The 24,990-nt window shown below is 45.8% G+C and overlaps 1 protein-coding gene across 3 annotated transcripts in view; it reads right to left on the minus strand.

Annotated features, from left to right (window-relative positions):
- DDX31 (DEAD-box helicase 31) overlaps positions 1 to 24,990 on the minus strand; it is a 73,551-nt gene that overhangs the window by 40,622 nt on the left and 7,939 nt on the right. For all 3 annotated transcript variants that reach the window (XM_044926484.2, XM_006076060.4, XM_044926485.2), the window contains exons 6-14: positions 24,272 to 24,336; positions 18,062 to 18,106; positions 16,705 to 16,746; positions 15,841 to 15,905; positions 14,200 to 14,319; positions 13,966 to 14,072; positions 12,356 to 12,591; positions 11,448 to 11,624; positions 8,794 to 8,853 (exon numbers count right to left, since the gene is read on the minus strand). In XM_044926484.2, the coding sequence (XP_044782419.1) occupies positions 8,794 to 8,853; positions 11,448 to 11,624; positions 12,356 to 12,591; positions 13,966 to 14,072; positions 14,200 to 14,319; positions 15,841 to 15,905; positions 16,705 to 16,746; positions 18,062 to 18,106; positions 24,272 to 24,336 (917 nt within the window). The remainder of the gene's footprint in view (positions 1 to 8,793; positions 8,854 to 11,447; positions 11,625 to 12,355; positions 12,592 to 13,965; positions 14,073 to 14,199; positions 14,320 to 15,840; positions 15,906 to 16,704; positions 16,747 to 18,061; positions 18,107 to 24,271; positions 24,337 to 24,990) is intronic.

Genomic DNA, 24,990 nt, shown 5'->3' on the forward strand with positions numbered 1-24,990 from the left:
ACAAGAATAGTACCACGAACACTTGTCAACCCTTCCCCCCGATGCACCAACTGCTAAACTGTCACATCTGTTTTCCCTCTCTGTACAGTCACGTTTTTCAGAGCCTCCCGAAAGGAAGTTGCAAGCATGATGACATCTTGCCCCTCAAACCTCAGCACAGATCACCTCAGTAAGAGGACATTCTCCTACCAGTCACAACACTGTGGGCACACCCAAGAAACTTGGAATAACTTTATTTTCCAATAATCAGCCCATCTTCAAGTTTCACCAACTGTACCTAAGATGATTTTTATAATAGGTCAGTGAAAAAGTAATTGTGATTTTTAAGTCATTGTAACTAGGCTCAAACACATCTTTATTAATCTAAATAGGAACCACTGAAATCAACAGATTTTTGCCAATGAGAAATAAGTTTGTTTATTCCTGTAGTGTAAAAATTTGTGCTTCGGGATTCAACAAACTCTTGGAAAGCATTCTCTGCCTTTTGTTGGTTGTGGAAGTGTTTTCCCTGCAAAAAGTTGCCGAAATGCTTGAAGAAGCGGTAGTCGGTTGGCAAGAGGTCAGGTGAACATGGTGGATGAGGCAAAACTCCGTAGCCCAATCTGTTCAACTTTTGAAGTGTTGGTTGTGCGATGTGCGAGCGGACATTATTGCAGAGAACTGGGTCCTTTTTGTTGACCAATGCTGACTGCAGGTATGGCAGTTTTCTGGACATCTCATCAATTTGCTGAGCGTACTTCTCAGATGGAATGGTTTCACTGGGATTCAGAAAGTTGTCACTCAGACCAGTAACAGGCCATCAAACAGTGACCAGGACCTTTTTTAGGTGCAAGTTTGGCTTTGGGAAGTGCTTTGGAGCTTTTTCTCTGTCCAGCCACTGAGCTGGTTATCACCAGTTGTCATATAAAACCCACTTTCCGCCATACGTCAGAGTCCAACCGAGAAGCGGCTCACTGCTGTTGCATACAGTAAGAGAAGATGACACTTCGGAACGATTAATTTTTTTGATTTGGGGTTAGCTCACGAGGGACCCACTTATCAAGCGTTTTCACCTTCTAATTTGCGTCAAATACCTGATGACCATAGAATGGTCGGCAGTGAGCTGTCCCACAATTTCTTGTGTAGTTTTAAGAGGATCAGCTTGGAAGATCCTCTCAATTGGTCGTTTTCAACTTCTGATGGCTGGCCACTGTGCTCCTCATCTTCAAGGCTCTCATTTTCTCTGCAGAATCTTGAACCACCACCGCACTATACATGAGTTAGCAGTTACTTGGCCAAATGCATTGTTGACGCTGCAACTTGTCTCTGCTGCTTTACGACCCATTTTGAACTTGAATTAAGAAAACTGCTTGAATTTGCTTTTTGTCTAACAACATCGCCCTAGTCTACAATAAATATAAAATATGCAGCGAGTAGTGTCATTAGCAAAAAAAAACATAAAGTGAGAAATGCACATTAAAATGATGTATTACATTACATTTACTTAAGAATGCATCCCAATATCAAAGAGCGAAGTTCAACAATGCAAAACTGCAATTACTTTTGCACCAACCTTAATCGTTTTCCTTCCCTAACCCTGGACTAAAGCCTAGCTCACTGTGTTCTATTTTTATTACAGCCATCTAGCCTTCCTTATTGTACTGTTCATGGGGTTCTTGCAGCAAGAATAATGGGGTGGTTTCCATTCCCTCCTCCAGTGGACCACATTTTGTAAGAACTCTCCACTACGACCTGTCCATCTTGGGGCACCCTGCATGGCATGGTTCATAGCTTCACTGAGTTATGTAAGCCCCTTCGCCACAACAAGGCTGATCCGTGAGAAGAGGGCAGCAGAGGACAAGACAGTCAGATAGCACCACCGGCTCAATGGACCTGAACGTGAGCAAATTCCAAGAGATGGTGGAAGACAGGGAAGCCTGGCGTGCTGCAGTCCACGGGGTCACAAAGAGTTGTACACGACTTAGCAACTGAACAACAGCCTTCCTTAACCTAGAATGGTGTATCCCTGCCCTTAACATTTACTTTTTTTTTTTTATAACAGTTTTTGAGGAGTCCAGCTGTCTGGAGGCACATCCCAGAATCTGGAGTTTTTCTGACTCCTTGAGGCAAGATTCAGGTAGAGCGTTCTGGCAGAAGGACACCACCAGGGTGGGTTGTGCCACCGAGCACTTGACCTTAGGAGACACAGTCTGTCCTGTGCGAGGAAGCTGGGCTCAGTCGCTGGAGCAGGTGGCGGCCACCCTCCCCCTCCCTCGAGGAGGGCCCTTTCTCCTTGTGATGAGTGAGGGAAACCCTGAGACTGTTTCCCAGAACCTTCTGCCCAGTGGTTTTCGCATCGGTCGAGGCCGCTTGCCTCTATCAGTTGATACCCTGATGGCTACCAGATGAGGGCTTCCTAAGCCTATGACCGCTTCCATTTGATGACTGGCACCCTTCTGTAAAGGACAGCTCTTCTGCCTCTCCCCTCATTTTTCAGTATCACTAAGGATTTACTTGAATATAAAGCAGCTTTTATATTTTTGGCCACACCATATGGCATGTGGGGTCTTGTTCCCCGACCAGGGGCTGAACCTGCACCTCCTGCCCTGGATGGGCAGTCTCAACCACTGGGCCACCAAGGGTGTCCCTATAAAGTTTCTTAAAAACCAACTCAATGCAAAGTTCTGCAAGAACCACATTAAAACATCACTCCCTGATCTTCCAGGGTCAGAGCAGGACCGGAGGAAGACACTCCCCCTGTCACCTCAGCAACCAGAACGATACTGGTGGGCAGGTCAGGGCGGTCTGCCTTCTTGCCGATTGAATCCCACCTGGATTGCGGTCCCCTCTGAACGGTGGAAGAGGCTGCATTTGTGGGTGTTACGTAGACGTTTCATGTAGTAGAAATGTGTCAACCACCCAGGAAGTGTTTCCTGACAGCTCCCAGGTGCCCTGAAAGCTGAAGGCGGATGTTCCGGGGCCAATGCCTCTGAGAACACAACTCAGAGTGTTCTCGACACAAACCAGTCACTGTCTTTAGAGAAACTGTCAGGCTCTTAAATCTGCAAAGCTCTCGTGAAGAAATGATTTATTTCATTTAGGCGCTCTGCAGTGGGAGAGGCATGGTGACAATGGCTGTCTGAGATTTAAAGACAGGCTTTGTAAAAAATTTAATACTCATCGGTTTAGTAAATTCAACTAAGAAACACAGATGGAACTCTCACACAGCATGTGATGTTCAGGAAAATCACTCCGAGCACAAACACACTGAATCAGTGAGTCGGGGGGCTCGGCAGCCACTGCCATCAGACCATTCACGGTTCTCCCACTTGGGCTGGGCAAGCCAGCCCAGGACACCAGGCTGAGAGGCTTCCGCTTCCCACGACTCTGGGTGTTGGGGAGGGGTCACCTCACAGCCAGCCACTGCTTGGACTCAACCCTGCTGTTTCCTTCAGCAATTCTTGGCAGTCTCGGCCGGGGCTACACTGGGGGTGGGAGGGATGAACGGGGAGAACTGGACTCCAGGACCACCGAGGCAGCCATCCAATCTGGGCAAATCAACTCTGCTCTCCAAGCCTCAGTTTACCCACCTATAAAATGGCTGCAATTGATTTATCTCCCCAAGTTGCTGTGACGATCCAGTGAGACAGTGGACGTGAAGTGTCTTGAGAATCATTGATCTGAGTGTTCTGGCTGGTGATGAAGTAGGAACAGGCATGCAGGCAATGAGGTGAGGCTGTCAAAGCTTCTGGGTTCTCTTCCCAGCTCACAGCCCATCACCCGACGCGGGCAGAGGACCATGGAGGAGAGGGAGACGGCTCCATCCTCCCGGATGCTGTAGCAGGACCAGACCAGACCAGAAGACTCCGACCTGCACAAGATGCAGCCGAGACTCCAGTTCTGTGCCCACCCTCAGAACTTAAGATCCAACCCGCCTATATTCCTTTAACCTAATTCAGACGAAAGAATCACTAAAGTCAGTTCTGAAAGACACTCGCGGGCGAGGCCTTGAAGGCCGTGGGCTGACAATTGGCTGCCTCCACGAGACCGAGGGGTACAGATGGAAGGCAGCTTGCTCAGGTGCCAGCCTGTCAGTTGGATTAAAATGACTCATTTATTTACCCAAGAACCTCACAAAGTGCTTTTACTAACAGGGAGAGGGGGCCTGTGGCTCTCTGAGCAAGGGACGCAGCAAATTCGCCTCTGCCGCCTTCCCGGCCTGCCAGAAGTCATTACTGCCGTGTGTGGAAAGCCATCAGCGGGGTCCGGGCCCCCGTCGTCCAGGTGACAGATTGGACTGCGTAATCAGAGGGGGAAGGAGAGCGCGCAGAAGCTGTCAGAGGCGCAAGAGCTTGGCTGGAGCCGCCAGAAATCTGGCAACATGAGTTAGCGTAACTGAGTCAACAGCCAACCGTCTCCAAATGATCTCGCCATGAACAGGGATGAAATACGAGGGGAAAAGATAAACTTCACCTAAGAGGCATAGGCCAGAGAAAACCCAGAAAGTCTCCATTTCTTGGGGACAGCAAAGGGACATTCTTGGGACATGTAGAAGCATCCTTTGTCTCCTGGCCACCTGGCACTGCGGAAATTCCCCAGGAGGAAAGGAAATTAAGAAGTGCAGAGACCTAATGGTGTGATTCAAGCAAAAAGAGGGAGAGAGAGCAGGTGAAGGAGAGAAGCACAGGTGCTTTAGGTCTCTTCTGAAAAATAAGGCACGTGTGGACAACCACACACATTCCAAGAGAGGCTCAGCAGCGACGCGGGTGGAGCCGAAAGGGCCTATCCTTGCCGGGCTGGGGGAGGGGGGGCGGGTGGGGAGAAGGCCACATCACTGGGCACCACCAGGGACAACCAGGGAGGGCCACCCATCAGCCCTAAAACCAGAAGTCACATACTGGGGTTTCTCTTTCCCAACCGCTTGATTTAACAGTGATGTTCAAAACCTCTGGCTTCGGGTGAATGCTTCACTATGAGCCAAAGGAATTAGCATGAAGGTAAGCCCATCTCCTCTGTCTGGTTCTTCTGATTTCTTAATTTCATTGAGGAAAGTGGGCTCTGAACTTTCAAATGACTCCTTCCTGCTAGTACTTTGCTCCCTCCTTTCCTTGGCTTCTTTAGATTCAGTTTTCTAGAAAAAGCTAGAAAATTACACAGAATTACATTTCAAGTATGTAAGAACTCTTCTTTTTCAGATTGGTCTCTCCTGCCCAAGTATCCTTTCACCTCTGCCCAGACTCCACGCCACTGTGGTCACACGTGTACCAAGAACTCATGTTATATAGTCATGTATCAGGTCCCAAAAGACTTCATGAAATTAAGACAGTCCTTGCTTTAAAGATGTTTATAATTGAACACATAGACACACACACCCTTAACTTCCTTCACCACAGAAAAAATACAATGGAGGGGAATGGGGAGCAGGAAGGTACTTTCTAGAAGAAAAGGAAACAGCAGAATTGTGAGCTTTTGTGTGGTTACACCAGAATTCCCAACCTTTCACACAAGACATTCAGCCTTTTGGCCTTGTTAAAAGAATCTTGGGAAAAATCAAAATGGCAAAAGAGACGGTACAAAGGCAGAAAGTCTCCACGCAACAGTTAACTACATGGGTCTCCTTTATGCGAAGACGTGAGTCTCCATCTGCCTTGTCCTGTGGCCCCACTGCTCATTAGCACCCAGGAGGCTCCCGGAGCGGTCAGAGCCTGGTGAGCAAGACTGCTGCCAAAGACGCAGTGACAACACTTCCCCAACCCAGGCACCACCTATCACAGCCAGCGAGCCTCAGACACCCCAAGCTTTGGGCCACAGCGACCACACATGGCAGAAGGAGGAGGAAGACTGAGCAGGAATGAAGAACTTCATATCATCGGGGACCCGGGCTGGCATCCTGGCTTAGAAATGGAGGGAAACGAGCCCCCACCCGGCTCTTTTCCAGTCATTTCTTCAAGCAGAATAAAGAAGAGACTGGTAGAGGCTCAGCATACTGGACACGACCTGGACCAGCAAATGAACACTCAGGGGCTTAGAGAAATCAGATGATGGCAAGAGGGTGCTTTTCACATGGCACTGGGGCCTGGTAGGGGGCAGAGGTGTGGGGCGCCGCATGTTGCCAAGTCAACAGCGCTCATCATCTAGCTGACATCACCTGCTTGCAGGCAGCAGCCAGGTTGAACAAGGAAAGCCATCAAGTGCTTTGACCCCACCGAGAGCTGCATTTCAGAAAATGATCTTTGCTTCCATAGAGCTACTGGAAAAAGACAAAAACCAAAAACTGAACTTAAATACCTGGAGTTTTCTTTGAGACTTGGAGCTCACCCACACCTGTGAAATACACGGTTGCATTTGCTTACCTTGGGAGACTTGACAATTTCCCACCAGGGACATTTCCAGCATCTTAAGGGTCAAAGAAAGCACTTTGTTCCAGTCCTAACCCAAACTCCAACACATGGGGTCTTGCTGCCTTCTGTTTTAACATAGGTGATCTCCAACATTTACTCTTCAGATAACACCATGCATATGAAAAAATACTTATTCCCAATGAGCACTTATAAAAAAAAAGTCACAAACAATCCTTTATAGGAATGTTTACGAGAATCCCATGGGTAAAACTGAATTTTCATTATTTTTTTATTGAGGTACAGTTGACTTACAATGTTGTATTAGTTTCTGGTGTAGAGCAAAGTAATTCAGTTTACATATGTGTGTGTGTGTGTATACACACAAATATATTCTTTTTCATATTATTTTCCACTATGGTTTATTACAGGAAACTGAATATAGTTCCCTATGCTATATAGTAAGAACTTGTTGTTCATCTATTTTACATATACAGTTTGTATTTGCTAATCCCAAACTCCTATTTTATCCCTCCCCCACTCCCTTTTGATAACCGTAAGTTTGTTTTCTATTTCTGTGAGTCTGTTTTGTAAATGAGTTCATTTGTATTGTATTTTAGATCCCACATATAAGTGATATCATACAATATTTGTCTTTCTCGGTCTGCCTATTTCACTTAGAATGATCATCTCTAGGTCCACCCATGTTGCTGCAAATGGATGATTTCATTCTGTTATGGCTGAATAGTATTCCCTAATGAACAAGTATATTAATGTCAGCCTCAGTGTTTAGAAAAAGATATATATCAGTGATTCTCAACACTGATCCCCAAGTATCCACCCATTTAACCCACAAATACCAGTGCCTACTGCACGCTGCTCTGTGCCAGACGCTGGGACAGGACTGCAAACAGCACACAGCCCCCATCTTCACGAGCTTGTGGTTCGGTGGGAAGACACCGAAGCCCGTTGGGAGGAGCATTAAGAATCGCAGGGTGCCCTGGCAGTGTCTCATGGGGAAGCACGGGGGCTTCTGTTTCCAGAAAAAATGACAATGAAGCTGAGACCTAAGAAGGGGTGAGTCTAAGTCAGGGTGGGGTGTCCCAGGAGGAGGGAATTCATGTACTAGAGCCCTGAGGCCAGAAGGAGCCGAGAGAGGGGCCTGTTTGGCTGAAGGATGTGGAGTAAGAGGGAAGTGGGGACACAGGGGAAATGAAGGGGTCAGGCTCCAGAAGTGTCAAGGGACATAGGATTCTTAACAAATTTCTGTGCCAAGTAGACTGTCTGGACTTCTCTTCTCTTTACACCACACCAGGCATGTAAAGATGGTTTAGGATAAACACAAGCATCTGACTTGATGGGGGTCATAAATATAAGGGCTACTTGGCTAGACTCAGACCTCCTTTGGAGGCAAGTGTTCCAGCAGTCGCTGCTCTAAGATCTGAGTCATCAGGGCCAGCGGAGCCAATGCTGCACACACACGTGCGCGCACACACACACACGTGCGCACTTGGGAACCGGCAGCAGGTAACCAGGCAGGCCTGGCTTGTAGATCATATGTACATACACACAAGTAACAAAGTTGTACTCGCCCACAAACTCTCAATTTAGAAAGAAAACCATCTCTATTACCTTCAAAACTAAATAGAAAACAAGGGTTCCTTCAAAAGTAATTGTAGTAAATGAGGCCTACAGAGGCCTTCAAACAGCCAACTGTCTTTGTTTCTACCTCGCACTTGTTCACGGGGTTACTAAATCCACGGTGAGATTTCATTACTGTATAGATACGGATTAAACAACCGCTGGAGATTAAGTTACATCTTCCGAGATGGCACACATGGGGAAGGCATTTTAATCTTGGGAGAGAGCAGCACCTTTGGTGAAGTGAGTCCCTGGAGAAGCGGGGACGTTGAAAGTGTGTTTCCAAGCTTGAAAGAGCACAAGAGATGTGCAGGAAAAAGGTCAGAGCAGTGCTGGAGAGGCCAGCTAACCACAATCGTGAAGACTGAGGCCGAGTGAAATGGCTCTGAAAACTGCAGGGCAAATGGCAGGTTTAAACAAGAGCGCAGAGAATCTGTCCAAGCTCGTCTATTTTCCTTTAAGAAAAGGTGAGCACAGGCAGGCAGAGTGATTTTGTTGTGAAAAGGCTTTCTCAGCTCTAATTACTCCCGATAGCTGTAATTTACAAGTTCTTGGTGGATAGAAATCACCAAGATTCACACATTTTCAGACCAACAGCTGCCACCATTAGTGAGCAAATCGCCGAGTCTTCTGGGCAGTGGCAGCCCGCTACTCATGGCAGTGGGGTGACAAACCAGGAGGGCAAGGAGACCAGCACGCCCAGTGGCCCCCGAGATCCCTGCTCCCCATAGGGCCGCTGACTGCCAGGCAAACCGTCCAGAGACAAAAAACTGCAACCACCACCACCACCACCATCAATTTTCAACCTTCCCACGGAGCACAGAGTGATACATACCGTGCAAAAAAGAATGCCTGTTTTGGAATGCGTGAAATCTTGAAACACTGCTGTTCTTTCCTACAAAAACAAGAAAAAATAGGGTCTTTATAACTCAGCTCAACGCCAGCTAGGCAGTGGGCTTAGATTCTCACAAGTCTCCCGACTTCCTACTATTGTAACCACTTTGAGGCACAGAAAGGTTTAGCCAAGGAAGAGGAAGAAGTGGATTCTTGGTATCATCCAACAAGACCCTGTTCCTACAGCACGAGGCTTCTTCCAGACAGAGACAAATAATGGGGAGCAGCACATTTCATTAAGATAATGCAGGGAGAGGGGCACACCCTCCAGAGATGGCCAACACTAAGAGTAGGGGTGCCAAAGGCAAGTGCCTGCCCTTGGGGGTCCCAACTCAGAATTTATTCTAACACCTTTTCTACAGGTGATCTGGAGGATGAAGAGCAACCAACCTTTCCTATAGAGAGATTTTTTTAATTTATTTTTTAAAAGATTATAAAATTGTTAAGAACCATGTCTTAACTGGAGAAAAATATTTCAAGTCAAAGGAAGAAAATGAAATCATCCCACCTCTCAAAACAAACCATACAGCTGGCAACATCATGAGACTCCCTCTGAGGGCTCCTACTGAGGGCTACCAGGTACCAGAGCTGGCCTGCACTCTGTGTGTCTGACGTACCCGATCTGCACAGGTACTGCCACCACCCCCCGTGACAGGGGGAGAAACTGAGGCATAAGAGGTTAAGGAACTTGCCTCTTAATGTGCATCCACTGTTAGTAAAGGGCTGAACTGGTTTCTGAACCCTGGGAGTTCATGGCTTCTCCGTAGAGTCAAAACCAAAAAAAGTTCCTAAGAACCCATGAAACACCTTAAAGGCAGGACATGCTGTGTGCAGACGTGGAGTAAGGAATACAACGACCAGACCCCTGAGGATTCAGCATGGCCATCAGGAGACAATTCCTTCAACAGCAGCCCCTCTCTGATGCTCGTAAAGTGTTGAGTTGGCCACTCAGGGAGACCACACTGAGATCATGTGGAACAGTGGGCAGGGTAACTAGCCAGGAAGATGTGATGGGCCCGGTTTTAGCTTAGTCCTCAGGACAAGACACTTCACTCGTGTTTAAAAAACGAAATGCAGAGACCCTCCCTTCAACCTCCTACCCATCTCACAGGGAGGGTGTGATGGCTAAACACCTAACAAACAGGACAACACAAATAAAATACTAGGAATTATTAAATGATGAAAAAGTTACTTTTTCTGAAAGAGAATATCAACAAGGATGGCCCCTGACATGTACTGAGCGCTCAGTCTGCGCTAACTCAGTGAACCGCCACAACTCCGCAAGTCTGTACCACTGTTCTCTCCACGTTAGAGGCCTGGGCACCAAGCACAGAGGGTTAGATGTTTCCCTGAGGTCACACAGCCAGTGGATAGCAGTCAGGCCCAGGACACGGGCAGCCTGCCCCAGCGCAGACAGCTGTGAGACGCCCTGTCTGAAACACCCTCACTGCAGGGTCTTCTGCTGACCTCTGCAAGTCCCTAGACCCTCCTGGGACCACATTCAGCTTCTTCTTTACCCTCACACCTCCTCTGCAGAATGGCTCTGGAGAAAAGAGACCTAGAGGACTAGTAAACTGAGTTAAAAAACAAACCATAAATGGCGTTACATTATGAAATCAACAAACTCAACTGAATTGGGAAACCTGGAGGTAAAACTCAAGAGTTTACAAAACTCATTAAGGCTGGAATATTCAGGACATTTGGCAGAGTCTTGTGTTAAGAAGCTGTGTCCTTGAGTGACCTTGAGTAACTTCATTTTTCTAAGCCTCCATTTCCTTAATTATTAAAACAAAAAAGCAATAACAAAAAGAGGGGCTAGACTTGACGGCCTTCTCTGGCTCTAAAAACGCTCTGACTTTGCTAAGGTGGTTCTAGTCAAACCGTCCTCTGCTTTCGGGCTCTCCGTTTCCTCAGCTGCCTGGTAACCTCTCCTCTAGGACAAGCTGGCTCCCTCTTCAAGCCCTGCCTGTCCTCCCTGCCACAGTTCCAGCGAGCTCACCTCCTCCTACATCCTGCTCGACTCCCTGAATGGCTGGCTTGGCGACCAGCAGCGGAATGAGAGTGAACGCAGCTCAGTACCTAAGTACCCAAGATGAAGAGAATGTTCCACTCTCCTTCCTGCTCAAAAATACTCGCCACACGGAGCCCCCGCAGCCCCTGGTGCCCCGTGTCCTCTCCCAGCCCGAGTGCTCCGAGTGAAGGCTCTGCATCTTGTTGACAATGACAGCAGCCTCGCTCAGCAGTACCATATGGGAGCCACGATTTAGCTCCATTAATGCTCTTAATTTGAAGACATCAAGCCCTAATTACACACTGGGTACTAAAAAGGCAAAAGCCTTCCCTGGTGCCAGCTACTTAGTGGTGCTCTGTTGCCTTAACAGCTGGCTGGGGCAGAGTCCGGCCAAGCCGGCCCGCGCGCTCTCTCAGGTGGAAGAGACCTGCTCCCGGACCAGAAGTGAATGGAAACGAGGGGCTCCTCGCGCCCCACCCAGGGACATGGCTGTGTCACCTTCTGTGGCCTCCAGTGGGTCGCACACTTTAGCCACGCTCTTCCCTGGCCCAGCAGGGTCCCGGTCCAGGGAGCCCAGGGCTCACCTCTTGCTCCAGGGCGCTGTGCAGCCGCAGAAATTTTAACGGCGTGGAGGTGGATGGCAAATGCTCTGGGGCCAGGGCCCCAGAGCCGCTCAGCAGGGTCTGGAGGAAGAGGGTGTAGTGGAACTCCACCAGCTCGCAACTTGAGAAGAAGACGATCACCTTCTGGTCTCTCTCAAACTGCACGGACACAAAGCGGGGGAAACACCACCACACATTTTTAAGATCAGGTGACGCTAAAATGAATCTCTCTGTAAAACACGTGGGCAGGCTGGCCCCGAACTGGAAACAGAGGTGACAGATGGCTTTGAATTATTTTTAAAAACAACACTGGTCCGCAAAGAATGCAGGACAGGAAAATGACATAGCTGCCACCTCAAACGGGCCTCCTGCATCTGAGAAAAACAAATATGCTTCAGAGCAAAGCTGCATGTGAGCTCGGCCTCCCTCACTCACTCGGGGCTTGCCACGCACAGCCCTCCCCGTGGGGACCCTGAGATTGAAGGCAGTCTAGAAGCTGCACCCTCAAGCCCTTCCACCTACTATTTTCTCATGTACCAGAGAAAGTTATCATGTGAACCCGGTAAATACACAAATAGGATGAGTCTCTAAAACCACGCACACAGACCCACGTATCTGGCTCACATCCAGCATGCTTCAACCACGTGACATCTCCAGTGTCAGTCTAGGACTGGTCTATGAGGCATATCTCAAGTTGAACACACTGACCCCTGAGTCCTTACTGCAATTCTAGAACCACTGACTGAGAAGATCTCTGCTAAGGCCTGCACTCGCCACCACAGTGAAGCTGGGAAACTTCCATGCGCACCTCGGCCCGCTGCCCTCCATGCCTGACATAAACAGCACTGTGGTCCTTTCAGGATCAGGTCAGGCCCAGCCCTCAGACCTACCTTGCACTTCTGCAGAATGAAGGCCGCCAGGCAGACGAGTCTCAGCTTGCTGGGGACCACCACCACATGCTGCTCGAGACCGGCTGGGATGGCGAAGCCGTCCAGCTCATCAGTCGCCTGTGGAGGAGAAGCTTCGAGAAAGGCTTCGCTCTCCGGGCTAGACACATCATGGCTTTCATCCAGGACAGAGATGCTGACAGGGTCGTGTAAACTGATGTCAGCTAGCCGTGCTACACCTTTGAGAGAAAGCGAGAAAGACAGAACAGCTGACAGGCATGTGCTGTACAACCGTCACGTCCGCACACCCCCACCACCACACATCCAGGCTTACTAAGAAATCTCTGACGGGTACCCCCAAATGCTAACACTGATCTGCCCCACTGTCAGGCTCCTAGGGATCCAATTTCTTCCTAGGGCCTAAAAACCCATATACACCACCAATGTTTCTAAACTCTGACCTGCGGAAGACCACTGCAACAGATGTCTGCCCATCACTTCCCAGAAAGGCTTCGGTGGTCAAACAAATTATGGAAATACTGATAGAAAGGTTTCCTGGGATTCTTTCGTAGGGCTTCCTGTGTTTACAGGCCTTGTCAGAACCTTTACTCGTGTGACTGTGCCAATGAGTCTCCTCGAGGGAGTGGGAATGTGTGGCATTTCCCCCACTCTGAGCACAGAATCCCTTTTTCATGGATTCTCTCTTATGGTCACTGTTAGTTAGAACACACCCTGAGAACTGCTGGTGGGGCAGGTGGATGGCGTCTGGTACACATGCACTGGCTGGTATACCAAGTGAAACAGGAACACAAGCGCTGAAGCACCCTGCAGCGCTCTGCGTGCAGGGAATCCTGGTGGAGCCTCAGTGCTCCCATCTACGACAGAGAGCTAAGAAGCCCCATCTCACGAGGATGGAAAGACAGAAACGAGTTCACGGAATGTATTTTTCAGGTTTAATTAAAAAAGAGCCTTAAAAGCCCCAGCTGGGCTTCCCTGGTGGCTCAGTGGTAATGAAACCGCCTGCCAACGCAGGAGATGTGGGTTCAGTCCCTGGGTCGGGAAGATCTCCTGGAGAAGGAAATGGCAACCCACTCCAGTATTCTTGCCTGGAAAGTCCCAAGGACAGAGGAGCCTGATGGTTGCAAGAGTCAGACACGACTGAGCAACTAAAGAGCAGCATGGTGTCTTCAGGAGAAAGGCAGATGATGATGCTTAGAAACGTGCTGGCAGAGAGGCCACCTCCTTCAGGACAGGAGCCCTACCCTGAGCGGGCAGCACCCACCATCACAACCTCTAGAGACCACCAGCCTCCTCCTACCTCCATACCGACGTGAGTGCCGGCAGCTTCTCCCTCCCGCGAGGGTGCTGGACCTGGGACCTGCCCTTTCTCCTTCTTCTCAGACGCCAGGGGCCAGAGAGTCAGGATGGTGGGGAGAGGAGGCCGGGTATGCAGGACATGCGGTTTGAAGAGCAGTCCTCTCAGGACGCCTTCCTCCTTGCCTCCCCAGCCCCCACCTTGAGGCCGAGAACCAAGGCAGGCAGACAGCCGAGGGGCAGCTCCTGTCCAGGCCCTCCTCTTCACTGAGAACAGAGAGAGTTTCTTTTCAACTCACCTTCCGTGAGCGTCGCCGACAGCAAGACATTCTGTCGTTCCTGGCACTCGGCATTCACAGCGTTGAGGATCACCGTGAGGTCCTTTTCAAAACCCAAATCCAAGATTCTGTGGTTTCAAGGAAGGAGTTTTAATCTCCATGAATACATGGAATGCTACAGGACTCCAGAAGTTTCAGTGAAGATCCAGAAACAGCCCTTTCCCTTCACCTCTCATGCTTCCCAGAAGGGCTCACCTGTCTGCTTCATCCAGAATCAGCCAACGGATCTGACGGAAATGGATGTTCTTGGTGGATTTTATATGATCCACAAGGCGCCCAGGAGTGGAGATAAGGATATTTATTCCTTTTCGGAGCCTGTTTACAAGCATACATCACAACAGAAAGTAAATGTGACGGAGCCGCATCAATGGAAGACACAGCGAAAGGGTTAAGGAAGACAGATTCATGGCCAGAGCCAAGGTGCCACAGTCTGAGTCATGACAAACATAACAACAGGGAGATACAAAGATATATTTAAGTTCTTGTTTTTCTCTGTAGTTTCTCTATCTTGCAGAAAATAACTGTAAGTGCTGAAATTCTATTAAAATCGTAAAACCTTAAATCTCAAACGAATCTTGACTATATAACCCAATGCCCTTTATCTGATCCACAGATGCTTTCTAGAATATTCCAGATCGTCACCTCGCTTATGCCAGGGAATCCCTTACGTGAACAAGTCATCCCATGTCAATGTGCTGTAATGGCTGGAAGGTTTCTTACATTGAATCCTTGTTGTAACTTCCAGGTAATGTGCCCCTCCTTGCCCCATAGACTAGGAGGAACAAATTTAACTTCTTACTCCCCAGACATCCTTTATCCCATTAGCCCACAGTAATAAAAGTGTATAGTTTTCAGCTGAGTACATTTTCCAGCTGCCCTTGTCATTAAGTGGACACATGCCTATGTTCTAGCAATAAGATATGTGGAAAAAAGAAACATGCAAATCCTATCAGTACCTTTAGAAGAAGGAGGTATGGCAGGAGGCTAGATATAATGGCTGGAACTCCAACAACTATCTAACACTATGAGGAAAGCTTGAAAACAAAAGCCTCACTTAATGGCACAAAAAAAACAGGATGAGCCAGGGGTCCTCACGCTGGTGCACGCACCATGCCAGCCAGCTTCTTAAATGTGAAAGAAAGAGGAAAAAAAACTTCCGTATCATTTGTGGCACTGTTGCTGTTATTTACAGTGGAGTAGAATCTCATCCTAGCCAATATTTGAAGGTTTCACGTTTAGAATCTGCTCCTTGGTTACACATTACACACAGGGTTGGACATAACCACTAAGCATGAGGCTACAATAAAATAAAAACGTCTTCAAGAGAATGTGGACAATTTGGGATGTACTTCTTGCAACAATTTTCTATTGACATCCATGACCAATTCTAACACAGAATTACAAATAAATGTATCTGGGTATAAAAAGCAAGACGTAAAGCATCATGTAGGTTTAGAATCTTGTTTTTGTAAAATCAAACAACAAATTCCCAAACTCCCAATGTCACAAATGGGAATCTAAGAGGATATATCCTTAGCAAGGGGGACCATGGATATTGGGGGATGGGAGGGGTTGAGGGTGCGAGTTAAGAAGGTAAGGAGCTGTCACTGATCACATCAAAAGGGAACCACTGGTAGGCTCATCAATATTTAAAACAAATAGCACTGTTTAGAACGACCCCTCACGGGGACTCGAGCTGTCCGTATACCCTGGGACTAGGAACCACCGTCTGGGACAAGGCTCTCTCTCCCCAGGATGAGAAGGGCCAAAGTCTTACAGCAGAGGAAGACAGGGCAGATTGAAAAAGGAATTAACAACAAGCAAAACTCTCCCTACCTGGCCTTTTCTGATTTTCTCTTCTCTCCTCCCATTAACACTCCAGGCACAATCCAGGCAAACGGCTACAGAAAGACATCAGACCAAAGTCAACGTGAAGCCCCGTTTACAGAAACAGAGCCTAACTGCAAATTCCTGTTCCTTTAGGAAGCTGGAAGGGAGAGCTTCTCAGTGCAGGAGGCAATACTACGCAGACGCAGTTCCAAGGCATTGCCAGGCCCGTGGTTACCAGCACTAACTTAAATTACAACTATTCAATTAGCTTCCAACGCTGCAAGAGAGGAATATGAGCTTTTTAAATGATTCAAGGAGCTTCTCTGCCTTTCCCCATAGAGCCTGAACTGAAAACACGTTTCAGTGAGTCTATTGCCTTTTTTTATTTTTTCCTTTTTGGTTAAGATCAAACCCAAATACAATGCTTCCTCATTGCCACCCATGATGAAAGAAAAGGAGAGATCAATTCTCATTATAATTTGGTGGGCTGGCAGGCTTTGACTCGGAAGCTTTCTCTGTCTCCATTCTGAAACAACCCCTGCTTGCAGCCCGTTAAGTTGCTTTCACTGGATCACCTTAAAGTTGTACCTGTGAAGCTCTGTAGGTAGCTTGCTAGTGACTACGATGAATAGATTATAGGAATGGAAGTACCAGGAAACACTAGTAAACTCACTAAGCCAGAAACCAGTGATTCATAGGTTTAGATCAATAAAAACCTACAAACTGTACCTGGGGAGAGCAGAGACAACCAGGGAATGGAGGGACACTGGAGTGATTCCTAGCTCTTTGAAAATAAAGAAAAGACTGTGGGATCTCTTTCCTCAAAAAGTCGGGAAAAAAAGACAAAGCTGAACTCGTGGCTTGCCTTACCTTAAGCAGTTTCTGGACAGTATCAAAGCTTTGCAGAGCCAGCTGTAAACATGAAAAAGTGAGAAATGATGAGCAAGGTCCCGCCCTTCCTTTTCATTTATTTTTAAAAATTTAGACAGTGTGAAGTGATAAGGATGCAACCTAGGACCTCAAGCTAGGATTAAAAAAAGTCCTCTACACAGAATCTCCTTGGGAAACACATCTTGTTCTTAGGCTGATGCTGAAACCTGTCAGTTTGGAGAATCTATTTCTTGGACACACAAACACAGTGTTCTGTGCTCCCTCTGCTGGCTCAAATTCCCAGAGTACCGTGCAGAGAGGTACAGTCTATGGTGCACAAAGATGGAAGAAAATGAAGCAGAGTCGACCTGAATCTGGCTGCCTCTGGAAAGAACAGAATGTAGTATGTGTGAAGGGGTGTGGTGACGCAGCAGGCTAGCCTTGGGGTTGCTGCTGTAGAGGTGACATGACTATTTCCTAAGGCTATGTCGGGGCAGAGCAGCAGCTAAAGACAGAGATGATCATTTCCCAAGTTTATTAAGGGGGGTAGAAATAACACAGAAACTAACAAGCCCAGTGGAAACCAGAGAAAGAGAAAATAAACGTAGGTTATAGCCTTTAACAACCATCAACAAAGCCTCTACGTAATCCCTTTATCCAAGGAAGATACACAGTTTCCATGTGTTTAGTATTCATGAAGCATCCCAGGGAAGTGGCGAGGTTGCTGCTGTAAAAATTTAAATAGCTCTATGCCTGCTCCTTCACTGGATGGAGCTGAGACAGGGCACTGCAGGATGTTCAAAAGGCTGGGCTGAAACCTCCATCACCGAGATCTGTTCTCTGCAAGGAAGTGATTGGCATTTGATACAGGAAACACATATCCTGATCTGCAATTGCCTCCACAGGCAAATAAAATAAATCAGATAGAAGAGATTTCCACCAAGAAAGAAGAAAAATATCAAAAAGCTTAACTTTCAGAAACAAGTACAAAATTTAAAAAAAAAAAAAAAAAGGTTCATTTTTAGGGTCAACTGCTTTTAATTTTTAATTAAGTTGTAAAAGGAAAAAAATGTACAAAAATGCAATTATTTTAATTACTTTTAAAAGAAATCTATAATGTAATTAGTTTTTAGATAACAGAGAAACACTTCTCCAAAACCCAAAACTTCTGGTTTCTAAGACTATTTGAATTTTTCTTCTTGTCAGGAATCAGAGGATGGTTCCCTGCCAAAGGAAAAGAGTGTGGTGATTGGTGCAGTAGGGAGAAAAATAGTCAAAACACCTGAATTTTATTCAACGATATTGCTGAAAGAACCTGCTTATTGTTAGCACACACCCCGAAAGTGGGACTGCTTACCTCTCTTGTTGGCACTAGTATCAGAGCGTAGGGGCCATCACCACGCTGTTGAACAGAAGAAAAGAAATGCCATGAGTTGAATGAACACAGGTCACAGGAATCTGGACAGATATTAAGGGTAGCCACTTGTAAACATGAGAGGCAGTCTTATTAAAGAAAGTGGTAAGATGGCCCACTGTGCTTGAGTGCTCAGTCAGTCATGTCCGACTCTTTGCGACCCCATGGACTGTAGCCCACCAGGCTCCTCTGTCCATGGAATTCTCCAGGCGAGAATAGTGGAGTGGGTTGCCATTTCCTTCTCCAGGGGATTGTCCCAACTCAGGGGTCGAACCCAGGTCTCCCTGGGATTCTATATCGTCTGAGCCCCCAGGGAAGCCCATTATCATGGAACAATGATCTAGAAGTTCTGACCCATGCAATCAGACAAAGAAATATGCATGAATCTGGAAAGTAAGAGGTAAAGTTGTCATTATTAGCAGATGATATTTTATCCTAAAGAAAAAAAAGCTTAAGAAATCACTTGAAAATCTATTACAGAAAGACAATTCAGTCAACTAGCTGAATGTAAAATTAATATATAAAAATCAATAACCTTCCAATTCAGAAAGTTAGATGGAACCATGTTTAGGAATAGCAAAAAAATTAAAAAAAAAACCAACATAAAAAACTACACTTCACAAAAATACAATAAAAACTTTTAAATACCTCTGAGGAACATAAAATAAAATTTAAATAAATGATTCTTGGATAAGAAGACCCAATATTATTAATAAGCTAATCTCCCTAAATCAATCCATAAATGTAATTCTAGTAAAAATGTCATGAACATGCATATTTATGCGTATATAAAATGTCACAAATACACATATACATGCATATAAAAATAACATACAGAACCAGATAAGCCGATTTCAAAGTTCACATGGAAAAACAAATGTGCAGGAATAATCAAGATATTTCTGAACATCAAGTGTTAAAACAACTTAAATCCGTAGTAGCTTTTTCAAAACTGATGCTAGTACTTAAGAAATTATAATAGCAAATACAGTCCAGAATTAAATCAAATACATATAAAAAGCCAGGAAATACAGTAAGGGGTAATTTATATCAACAAGGAAAAGACGGACAATTTAAATGCCCTTTTAAAACTAAGCTAGAAAAAATACAGTTGGAGTTAAGTTGGCCTTTTTACAGATGACATAAAACTCAGAAACTATAAAACATGAAGAATTTTATTACACAAAAAATTTAAAATTTCACAATGAAAAAGTAATACCTAAACAAAATTGAATCAAATAACATGGGGAAAAATATGCCATACATAAGAGAAAAGACCATTTCTTAGTTTATAAAGGTTTGTAATTCAATTAAAAATAAAAAAAACCATCAACTCAAACAGAAAAATGGAGACGGGCATAACAGTTAATTTATGGAAATAATAATTCAATATATGACTTTTAAACATGTGAAAAGATGCTCAACTTTACTCCCAAGAGAAATTCAAATTAAAACTATGAAACAATATTTTTCCCATCAGATGAGCAAAAATAAAACAGCCGACAGTGTTGATACAGGCACAGGGACACAGAAACTCCTGTACACTGTTGGTGGGAATGAAAATTGGTGAAACTCCTTTTAAGATCAATTTTGGCATTATCTACCAAAAAAAAATACAAATTCCATTTATAAGAACTTCTCAAAAAGATTCGTGTGTGTAAAAAAGTTGTTTAATTGCTTTGTAGCAAAATGTTGAATACAACATAAATTCCATCAATGAGGGAATGACTCAATAATTCATGGTACAAACATCCAGTGGAATACTAGGGGGCCATAAAAAAACAAAGGAGGTCAACACAGCAATGATAAGAAAGCATCCCCAAACATATTAAGTGAAGACGAGCAAGGCACAGTGCATAGCAAGCAACCATTTCTGTATCAAACAAACAAAAACTTCAGCCAAAGGGGGGGAACTATGCATACTCAGATTTACTTTACACCCAAAGAATATCCCTGGGAGGATAAACAAGATGCTGGTGATAAGGACCACACTATCCTAAGAGCCGTGCTATTTGGGCCAAGGGGCAGTAGAACGACTCACTGATCACTGTATGTTCTTTGGTACTCTTCAAGAAATTTTTTTAACATATACATTATATTCATAAATCACAGTAACAATGATAGAAGAAAACAAAGTAATCTGAAAAGGGTCCAGTGGTGCCCTGCATCTCCAAGGGCTGGGACACGTAGGGGAGGAACCAAAACTCTGTTAGGGAACTTCCCTGGTGGTCCAGTGGCTAGGACCTCACCTTCCAATGCAGAGGGTGTGGGTTCGATCCCCAGTCAGGGAACTAAGACCCCACATGCCTCGCAGCCGAAGAATCAAAAGAGAAAAGAGAAGCAATATGGTAACAAATTCAATAAAAGCTTTAAAAAAATGGTCTACATCAAAAAAAAAAAAAAAATCTTGGGGGGGAAAAAAAGCCACATTAGTGTAGAAGCTAAGCACAGATTTAGTGGCAAATTAAATTACAAGGATGGTTTTCATGTTTTGCATAGGAAATATTTACCCACAAGGAGAAAAAGATTTGGAATTCAAACTAGAGGTGTCTGTACTCAACATCTTTGCGAGACGGCACTGAAGCCCGGGCGGGGAACGGTAAACATGTTAGTACAAGGGTATCAACACCGCAGCGTTAGAGATTCTGACATTTCAAAAGGTGTTACTACACAGAGAAGAAAAAAGAACAATCAGTTCCTCGCAAGGCAGAAGTGAGTGAGGAAGGATGGATGAGATGTTAAAAAATAAAAATGAGAGCCCAAGTTGCTGAAAGTGTGGAAACACAGAAAATTGGTCCGTTCTCATCCCATCACTACAGTAATTGAAGCCTCTGCCGGGTGCCTTGAATTCACTGCTTCCTCCAGACGGGTTTTTAACAGGCCAGATCCGTTTACTTTGAACCGCAAGGGCCTATACTGAATGTTACTTGAAATAAATTTGGGCTTGGAAAACCATTTCTACAGAATACTTCCATCTTTAATAGAACGAGCTGTTATTGATATTAAAAAAATACTTGAGTAAATAAAAGCAATGACATACACGGCTGGTTAATGCTCTGAATATAAGCAATTCAGAACACTGCCCTTCATACAAGTTCACGTTGCTGACGACGAGGACACTGAGAGGGCAGGTACTGTTGCCAGGATCGGGGAAGCAGGGCTCTACTCTCCAGGTGCAACGCCTTCCTTAATCCCGGCAACCCCAGGACACAGGCTCCCCATGATTCCCCCCTGGAGCATACAGGGATGGAATGATGCGCTCTACGTCTCACTCAGACCCAGGTTCTGAGCAGAGCCCCACCATGCTGTCCACTCTGGGAACACAACTGCATCTCTGCTGTCCTTAGTTCACGGGTCCAGGAAATGAGTCAGCTGCGCTGGAACTGTGGGACCCACGCCAACTCAGATATACGCCCAAACCCTCCAACTTTCCAAGAAGGAAAAAACCTCCACTGTCTACAGACATTCTCCTGGAGTATCTAAAGGGCTGAGACTTTACCACACTGACTTAATAATTCATATTTCTTCTCTAATCTGTACCGGGTACAATGTGAAAGCCCCTTGTATGAACCCCAGCACTCCAAAGTACCCAGTGGAAGAAAACACCAGTCATCGACAGGAAGCAGAATCTCACTCATCCACCTCAGAGAAAACCAGTATTAGTTTGAAAAGTGTCTTTCTCATCTCAGAGTGTGCATGCACATATATATATGCATATACACGACCATCAGTTATGAAACTGGACCATCATTATACACACTGCTTTGTAACCTCCCTTTGTTAACACGGCAAGAGTGCCTATTGAGTTCACAAAGAGGAATTGAAGAAAATATCGCTTTCAATAACTACATAAGGTTCTGTCACTTGAATGATAGTGTAGGATTTGTTTTATTGACTTAAAATCATCTAAATAAAGTTTAAATAAATTTGAACATGTTCATTCTGAAATAATTTCGGGCTTACACAAAACTACACAAATAGTTCAAAGAACTCCCTTACCCCCTCCTCCCAGCTTCCTTATATGACATTGATTCTCAAAATCATTATGTTAAGATCTTATGGAAAAATCTGAACAAACCTTTGGGCCAACCTGATACACTGGAAATTAACACTGATTCAATATTATCAGTTAATCTATAGACCTTATTAAAATTTTGTTAACTGATTTTCTAACATGCCTTTTTCCAGACTCAGATCCAATTCAGGGCCACACACAGCACTCAGCTGTCATGTCTTTCGTCTCCTTTACTCTGGGGTAGAGCTTTAGTATATCTTTGTCTTCTGTGACCTTAATACTTTTAAAGAGTACTTGCCAGTTGCTGTGTAGAATGTCTTTTGACTTGGCTTTATTTGATGTTTGTGATCAAATTAGAATTGTGCATTTGTGGCAAGAAAACCAGAGAAGGACTTCCTTTGTGGCTCAGCGGTAAAGAATCCACCTGCCAATGCAGGAGACACAGGCTCAATCCCTGACCCTGGAAGATCCTACATGCCACGGAGCAACTAAGCCCACACACCACGACCACTGAGCCCGTGCTCTACAGCCTGGGAGCTGCAACTACGGAAGCCCTCACACCACACCTAGAGAGCAGCCCCACCTGCTGCAGCCAGAGAGCAGCCTGTGTAACAGTGAAGACCCAGCACAACCAAAAACAAACAAACAAACAAAAATATATGAAAATTAAAAGAAAAAAATATATATATGAAAGAAAACCAGGGAAGTACAATTTTATCCTTCATCCCCCTAGCAGGAGACCTGTGAGGTCAACACAACCCCGCACTGGTGAGGTCCCGCATGAGCCCGTGGATGCGGTGGTGACAGCCAGGCCCCCCACCATAAAGGTACCATCTTTTCCTCTAGTTCCTGGAAAGATAACTTGAGTGTGTAAATATCCCATTTTCCTCACACTTTAATCCGCTCACTCTCGTATCTCTGATGATTCCTGCCTGAAGCAGTATCACTGTGGCATTTGCTACATGATGATGTCCTATACGAATTCACTGGACTTCTACTGTAAGGAAGGGCTTCCCCTTGCCCCATCTGTTTAGCCAATAACTCACCTGCATGAGTGTGGACCACAGGTGTTTGTCTTAGACTGTGGACCGGAACCCACACTATTGGTATTCCTTCCATCACTGCAGTAACAGGAAGGCTCGGCACACATGCAAGTCTGCGCGCCCAAACCAAGGCAACAGTGACCAACCGGCTCTTCTTATCTGCCGGCGAACTACTCTGCTTCCTATTTCTATTCTCACCGTTTCCTCTCAACTCAGAATAACCAGGGTGGATTCGTGAGATTCACGTTGGGTTCTGAGATGATACTGATGCCCCCGGAACACGGCACTCACGCGGCCTCCTCGGGATCCGTGCCAAGGAACCTAGTTCTGGCCCCTCTGGCCCAGGTGCTAAGTGTGTTTCACAACTAAAGAGAGGTCCGAGAAAACACGAAACACAAGGCGGCCCAACTGTCACATTCACTGATGGGGTGCTTATTTTCACTTCTACTATTCATGCCAAATCCCTGTTTTTAATACAATGCTAATCATTTCTGGTAAGGGGAGCTTGGCCTTTGGAGCCAAAGAGAATGGAGGCGGAGACCCAACTTCAGGCTCACTCCCCGCATGGCCTTAGGATGGTATTTAACTTCAAGTCTCCTTGTTTTTTTTCAAATTGAGGTAACAGTAATTCCTTCCAATTCAGTGGGATTAGGGCAGTTAGCAAGCCAAGAAGATAAGGTGAACAAAGCACACAGCAGCACGTCTGACACACAGGTAGCATCTTACAAACGTTCCTAGGAGGCCTGCTGGAATGACTGTTACAGTTGTCTATTATTTGCTCTGTTTTCCATTCTGTCCCCCACTCGGGGCACACTCTTTAGATGCAACATACTTACACAGTACATGATTAAACAGAGACAGGAAAACAAAGCTAAGTGAAAAGATTTTACCGCTTTGGTTCAGTTTGATGGTTTCATATGCACCATGAACAATAACAGAAAAAATGCAGTTTCTTTTCTTTTTTGGCCTTGTCGAGCAGCTTGCAGGATATCTGTTCTCCAGCTAGGGACTGAACCCAGGCCCCTGGCAGTGAAACTCCAAGTCCTAACCATTGGACCGCCAGGGAACTCCCAGAAAGACAGCCTTCCCACTCACCTGTATTTTGGATTGCATTGCTTGAAGAGACTGGACCACAGGGATGCAATAGGCAAGAGTTTTACCTTTTAAAAGAGGACAAGAGGAATTAAAACCGGAGTCTGAGGACATCAGAAAACCAAAAATAGTAAAGGAAACTGGCACCGCCCTGAAGTCTGGAGATAGAAAAGTGCACTCACATTTAGGGGAAAATGGAAGTCACCTGTCTGTCACAGCTCCTAGTTCTGCACTGTGAATGCAGTGCTTCTAATAAACCTGCAGCTTTGCTCCTTTAATGTCTAGCAAAGGAGACAATGATACGCTTCTCAAGTCTCACAGAGGCTCAGCTCAGTGAATGTCCCTAGGAACTAGAGAAGCTCCCCTCCCCGGGGTCACCTTCAACCTCTCAAAGGCGCTTCTGAAGGCACAAGTGTCGTCTGTGGTGCTTTCACGGTCAGGAGCCAGTTGGAAGCCCAGAGCTGGCCTCCAGAATTCAAGGAGAAACCATGGATGGAAAAACCCTTGGGCTTCCGCCCACCTGGACAGTGGCTGAGCGGGGAAGGAAAGGATAGCTGACTTGCTCTTACAGGCACAAGAGGTCAGAAAAGCCCTTCCAGGCTGTTCTGGAACAAAACCAGTGCTCCGTGATTGAGCACAACAACTGGCACCTGATCAGGGTGTGCTCATGGCAAGAGTGTTTCAACACCAGAAAAAAAAATTCATCGCCACTGGAGTGAAGA

Source organism: Bubalus bubalis, chromosome 12 (genome assembly GCF_019923935.1).
Source record: "Bubalus bubalis isolate 160015118507 breed Murrah chromosome 12, NDDB_SH_1, whole genome shotgun sequence".
Lineage (NCBI taxonomy): Eukaryota > Metazoa > Chordata > Mammalia > Artiodactyla > Bovidae > Bubalus > Bubalus bubalis.